Source organism: Sminthopsis crassicaudata, chromosome 2, assembly GCF_048593235.1.
Source record: "Sminthopsis crassicaudata isolate SCR6 chromosome 2, ASM4859323v1, whole genome shotgun sequence".
Classification (NCBI taxonomy): Eukaryota; Metazoa; Chordata; class Mammalia; order Dasyuromorphia; family Dasyuridae; genus Sminthopsis; species Sminthopsis crassicaudata.
In genome coordinates, this window is record NC_133618.1 from 42,524,717 (window position 1) to 42,542,876 (window position 18,160).

The 18,160-nt window shown below is 47.3% G+C and overlaps 2 protein-coding genes across 6 annotated transcripts in view; one reads left to right on the forward strand and one right to left on the reverse strand.

Annotated features, from left to right (window-relative positions):
* Positions 1-6,496, forward strand: part of ZNRF1 (zinc and ring finger 1) — a 96,791-nt gene extending 90,295 nt beyond the window's left edge. Inside the window, exon 5 of the mRNA XM_074286006.1 lies at positions 5,785-6,496. The gene's annotated coding sequence lies outside the window, so the exon portion shown is untranslated. The remainder of the gene's footprint in view (positions 1-5,784) is intronic.
* Positions 6,411-17,472, reverse strand: LDHD (lactate dehydrogenase D). Of its 5 annotated transcripts, none has more exons than XM_074286000.1 (11): positions 17,074-17,472; positions 14,817-14,929; positions 13,856-13,901; positions 12,216-12,357; positions 11,677-11,836; positions 9,559-9,758; positions 8,122-8,250; positions 7,800-7,927; positions 7,495-7,585; positions 7,226-7,337; positions 6,411-6,946 (listed from the first exon to the last, which is right to left on the reverse strand). In XM_074286000.1, the coding sequence occupies exons 1-11, from the start codon at positions 17,143-17,145 to the stop codon at positions 6,781-6,783; spliced, it is 1,359 nt and encodes a 452-aa protein (XP_074142101.1). In that variant the 5' UTR covers positions 17,146-17,472; the 3' UTR covers positions 6,411-6,780. The 5 variants fall into 5 exon arrangements, with proteins under 5 accessions (XP_074142101.1, XP_074142100.1, XP_074142099.1 ...); XM_074285999.1 differs by having other exon boundaries at positions 12,234-12,357; positions 13,760-13,901; XM_074285998.1 differs by having other exon boundaries at positions 13,760-13,901.
* Positions 17,473-18,160: the final 688 nt, after the last annotated feature.

Genomic DNA, 18,160 nt, shown 5'->3' on the forward strand with positions numbered 1-18,160 from the left:
CAAATTCTGCAGGCTTGGGATCACCTGGTGAAAAACCAGGAGCCCCAACAGCCAGAGTTGTGGTGTGTGTTCAATGGAGGCATGGGATTTTGTCCCATCTGGGAAGAAGTTGGTATGGAGGGAACAGGAGGGATAAAGGTGAAGGATACTAGAGGGCTAGTGGTTAGAAGTACTTGACTGGCTTCCTTCAGACAAGCCTTGGTGACATCGCACACCTTCCTTTTGCTCCTGTGTGGTAAAGCATGATACGTCTTGGTTTCTTAGAGCAAGCTTTGGATTGGTGAGGAAGAACAGAGCTGAAGAAGGATAGGACACAAGTAGCTGCTCCCCGTACGGTGGGTAACAAAGTTGGGGAGGGGCTCTGATCTCAGGAGTCAGAACCGGCAGGTGAACGGTCCAATGTTTGAAAGATTGTGGGAATGAAAAGATGCTTCAAGATTAGAAGAGGTTAAATGTCTGATTGTTGAATGTGGAGTCTGTCGACTATAGACCCGTGGGCTAGACTTGGATCCTGGCAAGATTCTACTGCCTTCTGAAAGGAATGGTTAAAGAGCATTGAGAAGGAAAAGTCGAGAGCTGTTCCTACAGAGAGACATTGGGTTTTCACTAAGAACAAGTCAAGGCAGACTCGCATTTCCTTTTACAACAAGGTTACCATGCTGATAAATCAGAGCAGTGCTGTAACTCTGGTTTACCTAAGTTTTCGCCAAACATTTGACAGACTTTGTTTTGGAAAATAGGAAAGATGTATGGCTTGACAGTAGGACCATGTGGCTTTGGAAGTGGAAACCCATACCAGCTGGTCCCTAAAGATTTAATGTTAATCTGTCAGGGACCTTGTCATTGGTCCTGTGAACTTTTTTTTTTTTTTTTTTTTTTTTAGTAACTTAAAGGCTTATCTGGATGGTGTGGTTCTCAGATTTGCAAGTGATCCCAAACTGGGAAGGAGAGTTAACACTCTGGATGGCAGAATTCTGATACAAGACTGAGCTGAGTTGTTATGAGAAAATTTCATAGGAATAAATGTCAAGTTTTTGAAGTTCAAGAAATCTATTTCACAAGGGTAGGGGGTGAGACGGGTCATCTGGGGAGGATCTGTCCCTCTCTGTGCACTTAAAGGTCCCTCTGAGCCAACTATGACACTGCAGCCAAGAAAAACTTAGCAAGAAGCATCGCATCCTGTTCTAAGAGATGATAATCCCACTGCATTGTGACCTGGTGGTACTGTATCAAAGATGTTGGGCTCTGTTTTGAACATTACATTTAGAAAGGTTGGGGTGTCCAGAATAGGGCAGCTAGGAGAATAAAGACCTCAAATTCATACCCTATGAGCATAGGGTGAAGGAAGGTAGGATGTTAAGCTGGGAGGAAATAAGCTTGATGGGACTGCAGTACAGTCATATCAGGAGCTGGATGGGAAGGAGGTTAAGACTTTCTCCAGGCAGAATAAAGAATGGGCAGCATCCATTAACAGGCTGGGCCTGGAGTCAGGAAGACCTGAGTCAGCTATTTACTGGCCCTATGACCCTGAAAACTCCCTTATGTCTGTCTCAGTTTCCCTAAGGGAGACAGCACGTACACAGATATGAGGCACCTTAGGAGGGAGAAGGGGAAAAGCCATGTGTTAACAAGCAGCATCCGAGCTGAGATTTGCAGGGACACTGATGAGAAGAAGAGGGAAATTAGGTGTAATGGGAGGGAAAGAACCCCAAAGTGGCAAGAGCTGCCTTGGAATGTGGTGGGTTTGCCTAAGTTAGTGGCCTGCACCTTTGACCCATTGTTGGGAAGAGATTTTCAGGCTTCAGGTGTAGACTGGATCAGATGGGCTTTCCCATTCTGAGGGTGTAACCCCTGGATCAGTTTGTAAAATGAAGATATTGGACTAGACCTTCCCTTTCCAAATCTGTAACCTTTTGCGGCTGCCCTTTTGAAATGCTGCTTAAAAAGGTTCAGAGTGCTTCATAACTCATTTGTTGCTCTGTCCTCCAGCCTTCTAAATCTGTTCTGAACAAGAAACAGATCCCCAGGGAGCCGCAGGGGCAGGGCTCTCAAAAGCAAAGCATGAAGTCTCCCGAGGCCGAATGAGGGGCAGCCTAAGGAGAGAGAGAAATGATCAATCAGAGGCTTCCTCCAGGGCCTGGAAATCCCACAGCTTTTTCATCTCAAAGGATGTCAGATGCCTTTGCTTAGCTTCCTATGTCTGTCTATCTGTCTGTCTGCAGCATATAGACGTCATCCCCACTCCTGCCTGGCAACTGTGTCTCCCTGTTCTATATTTATTTCCCTGGCAGCACAGGCTGGGGAAGGAAGCAGCTCTGGAAGAGATCTCCTTGCCTGACCTCTGTCCCACACCCCACAGTTGGAATGAGATGTGGATTGGGGGCTGGGGTGAATCAGGCTTCTGGGAGAAGAGGCGGCCTGGGGGTCATGGACAAACCAGGAGAAGGGGGGGGCTCGAGGATGAGAACTGTTCAGGCCGAAAGAATATTGTGGACCCCCTTAGCCTCATGGGCCAGGTTGCCTGATAGTGGGCCCTTTGAGGCCCCAGATACCGAGGTGAAGTCATTTGTGCCACAGTGACTTCTCCCCCCCTCTTGGCCCTCTGCAGGGCTGGGCAGCTCCCTAAGGACAGAGGCTTTAAGTCGTGTCCCTCAAAGGAGGATTGTGGGCATTAGTGCTGTGATCTTTCCAGTCACTTAAGTGGTTGATGAGGACATCCAAGAGCTTAGCCCTGGCTTCTGAAGAAGTGCCCCTGCTGTCCCTTGAGGGCATGTAGGACCCTGGCAATGGTCCTGAAGTGGCTGACCTGAACAAATCACTTTGGGAAACCCAGATTTGTTTATTGTTGAGTTGGGTTTTTTTTTTTTTTTTTTTTTTTTTTTAAGAGAAACAGGCTGAAGTTCTAGGGAAAAGTAGTTCTACCCCTTTGCCTGAAAGATCTTGCTGGCCTTGGCCCAGCACACTCCCCGGAACATCCCTAACCAGATTTCGATATAATTGGGAAATAGTGAAACAATACTGAGTCACCGTGTAGCCTCAGGGACAGCTATGTTGGGTTCAGTGGCCCCCGTTTCTGTAGTGGTTTGACACGATTGAATCCAGATTTTGTATCATGCAGTTGAGAAAGCCCAGCTGGAGAGATCAGCTAGCTGCCTTACCTAGATCAGCCAGTTAATAACTATGGGCTGGGATTTAATCTAGGTTGTCCAGTCCTTATCCACTGGGATTTGTTTTGTTCTTACTCATGCCATTGGCTGCCTGGCTGTTCTAGTGCTTTATGGACTGAATCTCGGATCTCCCTGAGCTCTGCTGCAACTCCAGGACTGCCTTTAGAAGCAACACATGGAAGGGAGGCATCCAAGACCTGGAGGCTGTGAGGGGATGGAGTCCCACTCCGATCTCTCTAATCAGGCAGAAGCTACAGGAGCTGAAGTCGTTATTGAGCCCTTCCCTTCTTTGGAAAGTTGGATTTTGCTCCCTGTTTCCAAAGGGTTGAACAATATGACACAACATCCCCTTGGTGGAATGCAAGCAGTGATACAATCAGGACTGGGCCTAGGGTTGGATTCTGGAAAAAGAGTAAGAACCCTCGGGAGCAGAAACCAGAGGATTTCCCAGGGCTCCCAAAGGCCATAGCACTGGCTGGTGATGGGGTACTGATGGGACCTCGGCAGTCAAATGAGGCAGCCCGTTACAACTGATGGAATGTCGGACGGTGGGATCAGGCAAGTTTGGAATCAACTTCAGGCCCGTTCTGGCTCTGTGGCATTGGGCAAGACAATCTTGATGACTCCATTTCTTCATCTGTGAAATGTGTATAGTAGTACCTACTTCACAGGGCTGCTGTGGGTACCAAGTGAGATCATATGTCCAAAGTGCCTTATAAATGTTAATTCGAGTGAAATCGCCCAAAGCAGCAGAGGCTCCAGGAGATACACCAGCAGTTGCCCACCTCACCCTGATTAGAACTTAGGCTGCTTCCTCCACAGCTCCCTCTTCTCCTCCCCAACTCGGTGCTCCCTAGGAAAAGGACCCAGCTTCAGAGTAAGATGCTCCAAGCATGGATGTAGGCAGATTACCATTCATTCATCTGTCCTTGGATTAGTATTTTCACTGCTTACATAGGATTGTTATAAAGAAGGCATGTTGAAAGACTTTCTTTTTTGGCTGAGGTAATTGGGGGGTGACTTGCTCAGGGTCACATGGCTAGGAAGTGACTTCAGGGCTGGTACTCTATTCACTGCACCACCTAACTGCCCCAAAAGTCTTTAAACAATGTATGCGTCTGACTCATTTATAGATGAGAAACAAAGTGGGTAATGGGAAAGTGGGGGAAATGAGTGGGTAATGGGAGTTAAGGCAAATTATGAGGTACCTTTTTAAAAAAAAATTAGGATTTGAACACAGGTCCTGTTTCCAAAACCACCAAATGGACTTTCTGCTGTAATTGGAGAACAATTATCTGCACTCCTGCTGCCTACGGAAATGCCTCTGTGCCTTAGACTAGACAGGAGCCAGGAGAGACTTAGACATGTGGGAAGAATGAGGGAGGAGAGAAATCCCATAGCGAGCCAGAGCCAAGTATTTCAATGGAACCAAGGAGACATCCGCTACCCAGCCGCCCCCAGTTTGCCCAGTGGGAGGAAGCATCCCATCTTCCGCCTTATCCTTCAGGAAGTCCCAGGACTGCCGAGTTCCCCAACTGAGCCTTCCTGGGAGTCCAGGAGGATATTTCTGCATTCTAGGTTGCCTGTAATGAGGACCAGCAGTGGTCCGATCCCTTTCCAGCATATTGTGCACCCTCTGGTGGCTAATGATGGGAATGGCAGGACCAGACTGGCAAGAAAGCCAACAAGACTTTTCAGCTGAAGTGGAAAGGGGCTCTTTGCCTTTGAGGGTTGGGGCTCCGGTGGATCAAGCTGCTGAGGGGGGCTTGATCCATTATTTAAAGAAACATCAAGCCGAGTTGGACCACGACAGACACAATTCACTAAAGCCCACTTTCTGGAGAAATGGAGTTTGGCGACAGAGTAAGACTTGTTCTTCAGCGCCCTTCCACCCTATTTGGCCACTGAGGGTGGGCGCCACACGCGGATGAATCCACTCTCCAACCGGCCGCTTCCACCAAACTCACCATCTCGGTTGGATAGATGTTTGAATTTGTTTTTTATTTAATTTGTTATTGGAATATAACCACTTCTTTCTCAAAGGAGATAAACTTAGGGCTCACTGAATCATTGAATTTTTAAACTAGGAGGAACCTTAATGATCACTAGTCCAATTAAGTTAGTTGACAGATGAAGAAACTTAGCCCCTGAGAGAGGAAGTAATTTGCTAATTAGTGGGAGAGATGGGACTAAGGACACAGTTCTGCTTCCTCCTCAAATGCTCTTTCTACTACCACACATTGTTCTCTTCTGGTATAACTGGAACTGAGCTCTTAAAATACATAATATTTCAATAATGGGAAAACAAGAGGGTTTTCACTGAACAGCACAGAATCAGAGACCATAGATTCTCTTCAGTTACACTTATACTGCTCGAGCATCAAGATCTTTCTTGGTAAATCAGTCGGGTAGAAATATCAGAGGCTTAGAAAGGATCTAGTGTTAACATGACCCCGTCGGGCAATGATCCCTTTCCAGCTTGTAGGGTGTTGTTGAGCCCCCAGAGCTAAAGCTGAGCTTGAGTATAATTTTCAGAACCAGAGAGTTGATAGACACTTTACATTGACCTTAGTCATACTCTTAGATTCTGTTTTTCCTTCTGGGCATCTCGTTTCAGAGGAAGATTCACAGACTGGGACATGTCCGGGAGAAGACAAGTGATTTGGAAACTGCCCTGTGAGAATTGGGTGAAACTGGTAGAAAATGAGAGCTATGTTCTTCTGGGGGCTCTTCTGGAGCTGTTGCAGAAGATGGATTACATTTGTGCTCGGTGGTCAGACTGAAACCCGAGGGCCGGCTTTACAGAGACACAAATTTTGGCACAAGGAAGCACTTTGCTTAATAGACTTGTCCCCAAAAGGAACGAGCTGTCTTGTGAGGTCATGAATTGTCTTCCAAAGATAATTGGATGCTTACCTGGAAGGGATAGCACAGAGGGAGTTCCTGTATGGCACAGGAGGTCAGTGTAGATGACCCTCCAGGTCATAAAATGGTACGATTCCTTTTCTGGAGATCTCAGCTGGCATTGCTCCCAGATGGTCCCTATTCCCAACTGCTCTAGACTTCCCCTATGAGTCCACTTTAGTATTTTATCATAAGAGGAGGGGAAAGCTATTGGCTGGGACTCTAAGCTGCAGAGAAACCTGATGTAGCCTACAAACTGTAGCTTGATCCTGCTTTCCCCGCATCTTCTAGACTGATGAGATTGGGTGAGAAATGCAGAAAAGAGAGTCTCAAAAATTCTAATTCTAAATTTGTTTACTTCGAAAAATCATGATAGACAAATGGCCCAGGGTGAGCTGGCCAAGACCAATAAACAGTAAACCTTCCCCAGGATACTTAAGAGTGTCCTAAACCAGTGTTTTGAGGTCTAAGATTTTGTCCAAGCAAAAGGGGATCAGCCATTTTCCTTCTGCACTTGTCTTTGCTCACAAATCCCTGAGTTGATTAAAGAGATCACACCTAAAGGCAGTGAGTGGGATGGCTCTCCCAGTACTATCCAGTATCAATCCCAGTAGATGCTCTGGGTGTTGTTCTCATGTCTAGCCTGATCCCTACAAGGAGAGCAGCTCCTTGACCAGGGGATGGGGTAGTCAGCAGAAGGGGCTAGTTGTCACAGCACTTTTCCAGGGTTCATGAGGTTCTTGGGGTCCAGGACTGATTTGATCTGCCTCATGGTCTCCATGCCTACCGGGCCAATCTCCTCCTTCAGTAGCTGGCGTTTGCCCAGTCCGATGCCATGCTCCCCAGTGCAGGTCCCATGCATAGCCAATGCGTTCCTAGGGTACATAGCCCAAGAGGCGGTGCTCTTAGTGGAGGCTGTGGAGATGGACTGGGCTGAGGCCTCTCAGCAAGGGCTTCTGGAGTTTCTACTGTGCTTGAAGACAGCACCAGCATCCAGCCGCACAGGCCCCATTCCTTCCTTCCTCCCAATCCAGTCTCTCCCCAGATGTGGAATGCGTCCTTTGAACCCCATGTTCCTGTCCCTGAGCCGGTAGTTCCTGCCTCCCACTCTGGTGCCCACCCCCCCCCACTGAGAAATGAACAGAACCTTTTACCTCCCCAACTGTTTCACAAACTCCTCCACTCGGCGGTATTCATCAGCATCCTCAGAATTGAACGCCAAGATACAGTGAAAGTTTCCATCTCCCACATGCCCAACTATGGTTCCTAGAAAGGAAGGAAGGGCTTCCCGAGGTCAGACATAAAATCCTCAGCCCAACCTTTGCCCCCTCTGAGCCAGTCTCCTTCCTGACTGGCTGGTCTAGAAGAGGTTGGGATGGTGGGGTAATGGACTATAGGGCAAGGAGGAGATTGGAGAGGTCACCTGTGAGTCCAGAAGCGTTCATGTCCTCTTTGGCCTGCACCATAATCTCTGGGAGCCGGGAAATGGGGACACAGACATCTGTAGAATAACCCTGAGTAGGTGAGGAATACAAATGCACTCAGACGCACCCATGGCTGCTCTCTGGCAAGATGCTGACCTTCTTCCCTCCTCCTCCGACCCAGGAAAAGAGGCTCCTCAGAGAGCAATGATGCATAAAGTCCCAGGGCATGGGGTAGAAGGGAATCCACCCACCCTCTTAAGTCCCTGGGGAAAGGCGGGCACTGTTTCTCTGAGCCCTGACTCACCTTGCAGCCAGGCCTAAGAGCTAGGGTGGCGTACCAGGCATTGTGCCGAGCTGCCCACAGCCGGTTCCGCTCCTCCAGCTCCTTAGACCATGCAAAATGGGAGCTTCCATTCTGCTGGGTGATCTCCTCTGTGGGAAATCCTTGTCACCTTAAGCCCCCTTTTACATTCCCTTCAGAACCCCAGAGAGCTCCTGCCCAGAAGCAGCTACAGTCCAACAGAACTGCCATATCCCCTTCTTCCCGCCCCCCCCCCAGGTTATTGGAATGGAACTCCCCACCCTGCACACCATCTCTCCTCCCCAAAGCCAAGAGGAAGCCCCACCAGTCCTCCTCAGCTGCTCCTCCAGCCCTTGCTGGGAGCCGTGGAACTCCAAGAAGAGGGTGGGAGCTACAGCATTGGTCAGACCACTGTACTTATTGCAGGCATCGATCATCACTTCATCCAGGAATTCTGTAAGGGATGATGAGGTGGAGAAATTATTTCTTCTTCCATCTTCAATGTCCACTTAATAAATGGGATTCATTGGTTGGAGGTACCTCATAGAATTATAATATTAATCATTAATTAGTATGAGTCAGGCACTATTTAGAGCTAGAAAAGATGAACTTCCCAGGTCCTGAAGCTAGAGTCTTAGGATAGATTTCAGGGCATCTGGGAACTTGGGAGGTACCATTTTCATAATTATTTTTACATAATTGGTTTCCCTTATAATCCTCCAGTTGATGCATTTAAAACATCATTCTGAGACATTTTCATGATTATTTTACAGAATTGGTTTCCTTTATAATCCTCTATTTAATTGATGCATTTAAAAACATTCTGAGGGGCAGCTAGGGGGCTCAGTGGATAGAGCACCAGCCTTGAATTCAGGAGGACCCAAGTTCAAATCTGGTCTCAGACACTTAACACTGCCTAGCTGTGTGACCCTGGGCAAGTCACTTAACCCCAGCCTCAGAAAGAAAAAAAGAAAAAACATTCTGAGAAATGGTCCATTGGCTTCACGAACCAATCACTTCATTTGATCTACGGAAAGACAGAGGCTCAGAACACGGTTAGCCATGATCATTGAAATGTTATGTAGGGGCTGGGATAGAGCCCGAGTCTCCACTCCCGACTCAGTATTCTTGCCGCCACATCAGCTAAATTCATTATGAAATCGTGCAAAATGGTAGCATGTGCAAGATCCAAATTAGAATGATGGCCAAACATGGTGGCACATGTCTTTGACCCCTGCTACTGGGGAAGCTGAGGCTGAATGACTTCAACTCGGCTGTTCTGAACCGCTTTGGACTAAACTGGGAGGTCTATAGTAAGTCTGGCACCGATGTGGTGCTACCAGTTGGTACAGAGTCAAGTGCCCATGCTGATCAGTAACGGGAAAGAGCCCATGAGAGATCTCGGCACTCGTCCTAAAATGGAGAGATCCAGTCTCCTGTTCATCTTTTCTATCCCTCCTCCCCCCAAAATGGACTATGACTAACCAGTTAGGAGGCTGTATATTCCAATACACTGAAACCGGAAGAGTTGGGGACAGTGAATCCTGGAGAGAAAGTGACTTGCAGAGATCACACTCCTATTTAGGGTTAAAGCTGGGAATAGACTCCCTGATCTCCAGTCTGGGGTTAGATCACTGTCTCCTGAGGGCGGGATTAGGTTCTCCCCAGACTAGAGGTCTTGGGCTCCAGGGTTAATCCAAAATGCTAAATGAATGTCCCCAGGGGCCAGCCTGGAGGCGGGGGAGGGGGGAGAAACCCTCACCAATGCGTGCCACAGGCACTCCACTCTGGATTATCTGAACCGTGCAATCCACTGCAGCCTGGATGCTGGGGAAGGCACAGACTGCTCCCACCGTGGCCTCCGGGATGCCGTGCAGTCGCAATGTTGCAGTGGTGATGAGACCCAGGGTCCCCTCCGAACCAACAAATAGTCCCGTCAAGTTGTAACCAGCTGAGCTTTTCCTGGGCCCCCAAAGAACACAAGAATGGGTCCCAGAGTCAGCCCTAAGGCAGTATCCACGTGACACAGGCTCCCAGCCTGGAAGGGACCTTGGAAGTTCAATTCCCTCATTTTACAAAATAGACACATAGAGGTAGTCATCTGCCCAGCCACAAGTCAGAATAAAGTGGATCAGTCAGAATCTGAACCCAGAATCTCTGCCTCCAAATCCAAAATTCTCCCCAGCACACCATGCTCCCCACTTCGGGAATCAGGGAAAAGCTGTCCGCTAGCCCAGATGGCTCCTAATTGACCTGGTGGCAATTGGCAGCCGTGGCCTGACCCAAATTTTGAACGAAGTTCTATTTCCCAGTAGCTGGGACCAAGATCTAGAGAGCTCATGTGGATCACCGGTTCAAGGGTCTCATCCGATACCTTAATTTTACAAATGAGTAAACTGAGACTCAGAGAGAGGAGGTCTCTAAAGAGAGCTGGAAGCGGAACCCAAGGCTCCTGCTTCCTGCCCAAGGACTCTTCCAGTAGAGCAGACAATATTGATAACAGGAGGGCTCTATCCCACATTGGGATAGATTGGACAGAGGCCGCCAGAGCCCAATACGCTGTGACCACAGCCATAGACGTGGATGGAGCAGCAATAAAACACCTGGAATTCAACAGTGAGGTTGGGGTGAGCAAACCTGTCCCCCAAAGAAGAGATGAGAGAAGGCACACCCTTCCTGAGGACAACACTGCGCATAATGGCATGCTTTTAAAAAACATGGTGACTTTTGCTAAACTGTATTTTTCCCCCTAGTATTGTAAGGGATGGTTCTCAGGGACGAAACTGAAAAGGGAAAACATTGGGAAATACAGGTGATATACAATGTATTTTTTCAAAATTTGAGGCTATGCCAAGTATAAAAAGGAAAATATATCTATTCAGGGATGAGAAAGAAATTATAAAATGTTTTCTAAGAAATCAGTTGAGGAATGGCTTCTTTCCTTCCTTCCCTTCCTCCCTGCTTCCCTCCTTTCCTCCTCCCTCCCTTCCTTCCTCCCTTCCTTCCTTTTCTTCCTTCCCTCTCTCCCTACTTTTTCCCTCCCTTCCCTCCTTCCCCTCTTCTCTCCTTTCCTTCCCTCTTTTCTTCCCTTTATCCACATAGGTATCATACTCTTATGTACAGATGCTCTTAAAAGTATTTTTTTTTTCCTCCCTTGCACTTCTGAACCTTCCCAAGACACCTTGGGGGTTAGTGGCTAGATTTCTTTCTTAAGGACCATATCTTAAACCAAAACCAATCTGATTCTAATTGGCTACCAATAGGTCCTCAACCTTGCTCCATTCTGTCACTATTTAGGGCCTGAGTGACTCATATTGATGTAAATAGATCTTCTGCTTTGGATAGAAATCCTGAAAGTCTTCCCCTCTGAGATTTATTCATCCATTCTTTCATTTCTCTTTACAGTCTTAATCACTGAATGGGTGTTGCCTTAGTCAAACTGAGACCTGTTAAAGACTTTAGCTTTAAAAGGCCAAGGACTCTCATTGCATCCAGGGCCATCTTCACCATCCTGATCTAGATCTGGCCCCTGGACCCAGATGGTTATAGAGGGAAAGTGAGGCAGGTGACCTTGTCCAGCCCTCCCTCACTTAAATCCAAATCACTTGCACATCACGGCATCACTCCCGGATGTTGTGATCCTCTTCAAGAATGAAGGACAAACAGCAACCTCTGAGGGATGGCTTCTGGTTTATCTCCTGCTTTGGATAACTGTATTATTTTACCCTTCATGAGTGTGACAAATCCAAAACATGGGCAAGAAGAGCTCAACAGTATGCATCTCCCTCCTGGCTCCCTAGGGCTGGTTGGTGCCTTGGTTGATGAAGGTCCTGACCCTAATTCTCAATATTCCTTTCTATATCACCACAACCCAACTCACCGGAATCGACGGCCTTGCCCTGAAGTGTGCAAGATCTGCCCATTTGCCAACACAACTTCCAGATTGATAACATTCTCCATCATGGTACCGTAGCGCACAGCATTGGTACCTGAAGCCCCAGTAGCTGCCATGCCACAGAGGGAGGCATCAGCTCCTGGATCTGGGAGGAAAAAGCACATGGAGGAAAGGAGCCAAATTGGGAATGGGTGTGGAGCTCCCAAGAGGTCTCAAGAAAAAAACAACCCATTGGCTTTAGGAAGGGATGGGGAACAGGTGACTTGAGCTATGACCACTTGGTTAATGTCCTGAGAATGGGATCACAGAATTTGGGGAAAAGTGGCCAACCCTTGAGACATAAGCACTTCTCAAAAGGGTGAGAAAAGAAGTCCCAAATCTGGTTTGATCCCAGCCATCGTCCCTAAGACATCTACTGGGCCCCCTGCAGGGGGTGTTAGTCCCTGAGAAGGGAGGCAAGGAAACCCCATAGTAGCCTGACACAAGAGGAACCCCAGAGTTTGAACCTGCCCTCCAATTCATACCCACTGGGAACCAGAGACCAGTATCTCTCAGGTAGGAGTTAAGGGCTTTCCGGGTGACCCCGGGCTCCACAGTCACTGAAAAATCATCCACATTCAGATCCAAAATACGGTCCATGTGGGTGAGGTTAAAGCAGATGCCACCCTATCAGAGAAGGAAGGGGAGACAAGGAAGGGCATGAGGTCAGAGGGGTCTCTATCTGCCCCACCACACACATGCACATGCCCCCACACTTACACACACTCCCAGGAAGTTTTCCAGTATTCCTCCATATACACCCTTATTGATTCATAGATGCTGAGAGATGTGTCCAGGAGATAGGAGGGAACAAGAAAAGAAAGGGAAGGGAAGGGGTAATCCCACTAAGGACCCTAGAAATAAAAGCCCCAGATTAGAGCAAGTAGGAGCATATCCTTCATGGAGCAAAACTCAAGGGACACAAACAACTTGGAGAAGGGAGAACATGATTGTTTCTAGGATACCCAGACCTTTGGCGGCCCCTCCACTGCAAGTTCTGCTTCTGCTGGGGGGCTGGGGGCTGAAGTTGTCTAATCCTAACTTGAGAAATTTAGGGGAGCCCCCTCAATACACCAAGCTTCCCTTCAGAATCCATGATGGGAGGGACAGGGGAAGGGGCAGAGCCAAGATGGTGGAGTAAAGAATTCATGAAGGGTGATCCATTTTCCTGAAGGATTCTCTTATGCATTTTTTTTTTCTTTGCTATAAGGGATGGCTCTCTAGGAGTGGCAAGGGGGAAGGATATAAGAGGAAATGTTGGTGTGTGTGTGTGTATAGTATTTAAAGATCAATAAAAGTTGTTTTTTTAAGAAAAGATGAGGGGCAGCTAGGTGGCATAGTGGATAGAGTAACAGCTTTGAAGTCAGGAGGATCTAAGTTCAAATCTGACCTCAGACACTTAACACTTCCTAGCTGTGTGACCCTGGGCAAGTCACTTAATCCCAATTGCCTCAGGGAGAGAAAAAAGATAAATCCATGAACTTTTTTTAAGTTTCCCACCCCCATTTTTTTTTTTTTTTAAATTCTACCATATCTGGGAAACCTGAAGTGATTTGTCCAGGTTTTTCCCCTATTCTCAATCCAATTCTTTTTCCATTATACCATGTCCAGGTAGCCAAATGACACTATAGGCAGGCATCAAGTTTTCTTGACTCCAAAGCCAGCATTTGCTGCTTCTCCTCCCTAAGTTTCATCTTCCCAAGGGGCCAGTATGGACATTATCTCTGGGATCTTTTATCTAGAATTCTGTACTGCCCAATTAGCCAGGGTTCCCTAGTCCGTGGGGGAGGAAATAGCAGGGCTCCTTTAGGTAGGGAGGAGGGGTGTTAAGGACAGAGCTGGGAAGTAGCCAAGTCAGCATGTTGCCTCAGCCAGAGATGGGGAGAGAAGGATTGTTATATAATAGGGTCTGAACTGGGGAAGGGAACCTAGAGAACCATGAGCGGAGGTAAGGAGACAACAATCTAAAGGATGGAGAAGAAAATTGCCCCCACTTTAAAGACACCCAATCCCAGGGCTCTGGCCATACCCTTATAGCATTGACACCACCTTCCAGCCCCGTCCCGGTGCCAAAAGGAATAATGGGAATTGTGTGATCATAGCACAATGCTGCTAGCCGGCTGACCTGCTCCACACTCTGGGGCCAGACAACTGCATCTGGGGGGCTGCACCTGCCAGAAAAGACAAGGCTGGAGGAGGCTGGCAGGTCCTAGCCCCAAACAGCCCACCCAGGAACTCAGACTCCAAGATGGTGGGCAGTGAACAGTGTCAAAGGGAAATTTTTCTGGAAAGGTAGAGAAGCAGAAAAGAATATTCCTTGTGTGGACAAGCAAGGGCAACCTTCTTCCCTAGCATGCTGAACTTTGTCTCTTAAGTACCAGGAGCAAGGCTCTCTGGGCAATGGACTTGAGGAGGGATTTGCCAACTAGGAAGAGACAGGAACAGACCCTAAAAACTTGGTCTCATATTGAACCTGTATTGGTCAACCTTCCATGAGGGGGAGGGGGAAGGAGGGGAAAAATTAGAACAAGGGGTTTGGTAATTCTCAATGCTGTAAAATTACCCATGCATATATCTGGTAAATAAAAACTATTAAATTTAAAAACAAAAAACAAACAAACAAACAAACAACTTGGTCTCCATTCCTAACGCCTTAGGTCCCTCTTCTATCGAGCCCAGAACAAAACCAAGCATTGATGGGCATATCAAAGTGTGTAGAAGAATGACCCAGACTCAGAAGATTTTAGGAAGGATTGAGTCCCAACCCCAAGCTTTATTTCATAGACAAACTAGGATCTGGAGAGAACTGATATTCCCAAGGTTACCTGGCTGCTTCAGAGATACCTTCTTATGTCCAGATATAGGCCCAGAGAAGCCAGATACTGGATAAATCAGGAGAGGGAGCAGAGAACTCCAGAGACAAGGCTGGCAGATAGTAGAAAGAGCCCAGGTGCTCTCATTGTCAATACTAATCTCTCTGATTGGCGATGCTCCCCCACCTCTGTCTTCTTGGTTTAAGGCTGAGGGGGCTGGACTTAGCAGCACAGAACTCAGGGACACACATGCCCACTTGCCCCACCACCTACCTGTGCATAGACTCGTCATGACCATGCTGTTCAAGCACCACAGCAGCTGTGGACACATTGGGCTCCCCCACCACTGCTTTCAGCATCTCCACAAAATCTTCGCTGACTTGTTTCTGAAAGAATCACAAGGGGTCAGTATCTTCTGGCACATCTGAGCTCTTAGAAGATCAATCAGCAAACATTTAAGTACCTGTTGCGTGCCAAGCACTGAGTTAGACCCTGGGAATAAAAAGGTGAAAATAAAAATAATGTCTACTCTCAAGGAGCTTACGTGAGAGGTGTTAAGAGAAAATAGATGGGGCAGCTAGGTGGTGCACCATTTGGAAGTCAGGAGTGACCCCAGTTCAAATCTGACCTCAGACAGTTAATCCTTCCTAGTTGTGTGACCCTGGGCAAGTCACTTAACCTCAACTGTCTCAGCAAAAAAAAAAATAAATAAAAATAAAAAGAGACAAAATAGATGAACAAAAATAAAATGTAATTTTATTTTTAATAGTATATTAATTTTCCAATTACAAATAAAAATGGCTTTCAACATTTTTTTTTCCTGATGCAATTGGGGTTAAGTGATTTGTCCAGGGTCACACAGTCAGGAAGTGTTAAATGTCTGATACCATATTTGAACTCCCTCCTAACTTCAGGGCTGGTGCTCTATCCACTGCGTCACCTCGCTGCCCCTCAACGTTCATTTTTGTAAGATTTTCGATTCTAATTCTTTTCTCTTTCCCTTCCTCCGTTATCTCCCTCCTCCCCAGGACAGCAAACAAACTGATACAGGTTATATAAAATGTAATTTTAAACAGAAAAAGCTTATTAAAATACATACCGTTCCTTTTTTTGTTACTAAAAAGTAACTTTGTGTTTGCTAACACAAATACTTTCAAATCAGGAATTTTTAAAAATTAAGGTAATATACTAACTTCCTCTCATCAGAGAAGTACAAGAACTACTAAGGTGGACTGTCGAATATACTGTCAGACAATGTCACTATATTGGGAGTTCTCTGATGACAAGGGATTGTTCAATTATTAGGAAAGAGTAAGGTATTTCTAAAAATTACCTTAATGTTGAAAAAAAAAAGCACCAATAAAATTCCGTTTAAACAAACAAAAAAAGTAACTTTTTATAGAGTGTAAAATAGCTTCTATAAAGTCTCAAGCAATCAATTCTTCTGATGCTGTTTTGCGTAACTTTTGAGAGGGATAGTCCGGGGGAGGGATACCACTGTGAGTTTGTCAGGGTTCATACCTTAGGTCAAAACTAAATTTGTCAGGGCAGCCAAGTGGTGCAATGGATAGAGCACCAGCCCTTAAGTCAGGAGGACCTCAGTTCAAATGTGACCTCAGACACTTAACACTTAACTGTGTGAAATGAAGGTGGGCAAGTCACTTAACCCCAATCGCCAAAGGAAAAAAAAAAAAAAAAGAAAGAAAAGAAAAACTAAACTAAATTTGTCCTTTTAAAGATTTTTAAAAAGATTCATCCTTATGCCCCCCCCCGAAAAAAAAAACACCAAATAAATAAATAAAGCTTCATGCTTATATCACTCTAAAATGCCTACATAGGGTATTGAAGAAAATAGGCGCTCAATAAAATTTATTGCCAGAACAGGACGCCGGGCACAGTTTTTCAGAACTATCAGATCCAACGAGGCCCAAGCGTACTTTAAAATGGCCACAGCTTAACTAGCAGCGTCCGCCAGTTAGGCAAGTAACGGATTTAGGGCCCCGAGAATGGCAGCCCAGCTGCACCTCAGACACCAATTGTCCATCCCCGGCCGGGTGAACAGAAAAAGGCCGCCCCGAGGGGTCCCGGGCAGAGCCGTCCGAAGTCAGCTGAGACTCGGAGAGTCTCCAAAGACACAGAGCACGTTACTGACAGGTGACATCCGAACCTCCAGCCCCCTTTTAAACGGGCCAAGGAACTCGGCTTTCCCGGTCCTTCCTCCCGGCTCCTTACAGGAAGTCGAGCTGAGGTGCCCATTCCATTGGATTCCAGTGCCAGCGGCCCTTCCCCCACCCCCACCCCGCCCCCCACGGTAGGCTGGCAAAGAGAAAGTGGAAGAGGAAGACTTTAAACCTCTGCAGTTTTCTCTCCCCACCCCCACCCCCTTAGAGAGGATCCCAGGGTAACCCCCCCCAAGGTCAAGAGAAAGCGTTTCAGGGTGGGGAGGCTGAGCGGCCGCCGTGGGGAGGACAAGCGCAGCTCCTACCCCGCGCCAGGCCCTAAGGTCCCCTGCCAAGCTCTGGGCCATTACCTTCTGCCCTTTTAAACAGTAGCTCCTCCAGCTGCCCAGGATCCGGGCGGCTCCCCGGAGCTGTCGCGCCATGACGGTGGAGGCTGAGGGCTCAGCGGAGGCTGCCGGGGGAGACCCTGGGTTTGGCCGGAATCAAAGAGAAGCACCCCCCAGCCCGATCCTCACCGCCGCTTTCCTATTGGCTGCTGAGGGAGGACGGGCTCTCTTAAGGTGGGCCGGCTTTTAAGGCAGTTACGCTTCGTTCCACCGTGCAGCCGAGGACCCCTAGCCCGGGCGGGGGCCGGACTCCGAGCGCCAAAGCATCCGCACTCAGTGACCTGCGAAGTGGCCTGGGCGCCCCGCTTCCCACTCGGGGAGGTCGGCACGGGAAGCTCCCCAGCGCGGGGCGGCCCCCGCGCGAGGCTGAACCAAGAATTTCGCCCTACGTCACCTACTCCCGAGGGAATCCCCCGCATCCCCCACTACTATCTCCTCCATCCCACGCCCGAAAGGGAAAAAAAAAAAAGAAGCGCACAGCAGGCTAGATTGCTCGAGGCTAATAGAAGCTTATCCATCCACAGGCATCTTCTTAAGCGCCTTCTGTGTTCCGGGCACTGGCCGGAGAAATTTCCACCTGTCTGGCTCCTCTCTTTCCCATTCAAATCCATTCAGGTTCTTCATAAAGTCCGAGTCTAAGTACGACACTCCCGCCCCTCAATAAACTCCAGCGGCCAAAAAAAAAAAAGAATACCAATAAACTCCAACGGCCCCCTGTTACCTCCTCTAACTTCTAAACCTGAAACCCTCCGACCTTTCCAGCCTTATACTTTCCTCCTCTCCACAATTTTTTTTTTTTTTGGAGGGGAGGTGTAAATTTTAAAAAATGTATCTTAAGCTTAAATACAAAACTAGAAAAGAAAAAACAAAACAAAACAAAAACATTGTCACGTGCACAGCAGAACGCGAAAGGATTCAATATAAAACAATAAATTTCTATTTCAAGAAAATCTATAACAAATATTACAATTATTTTCAAAGCTGCCCAGTTTGTCCTTGTTTTATTGTGGGTTTTCTTTTCTCTGCTATATTATTTACTTTCTTTTCCCCC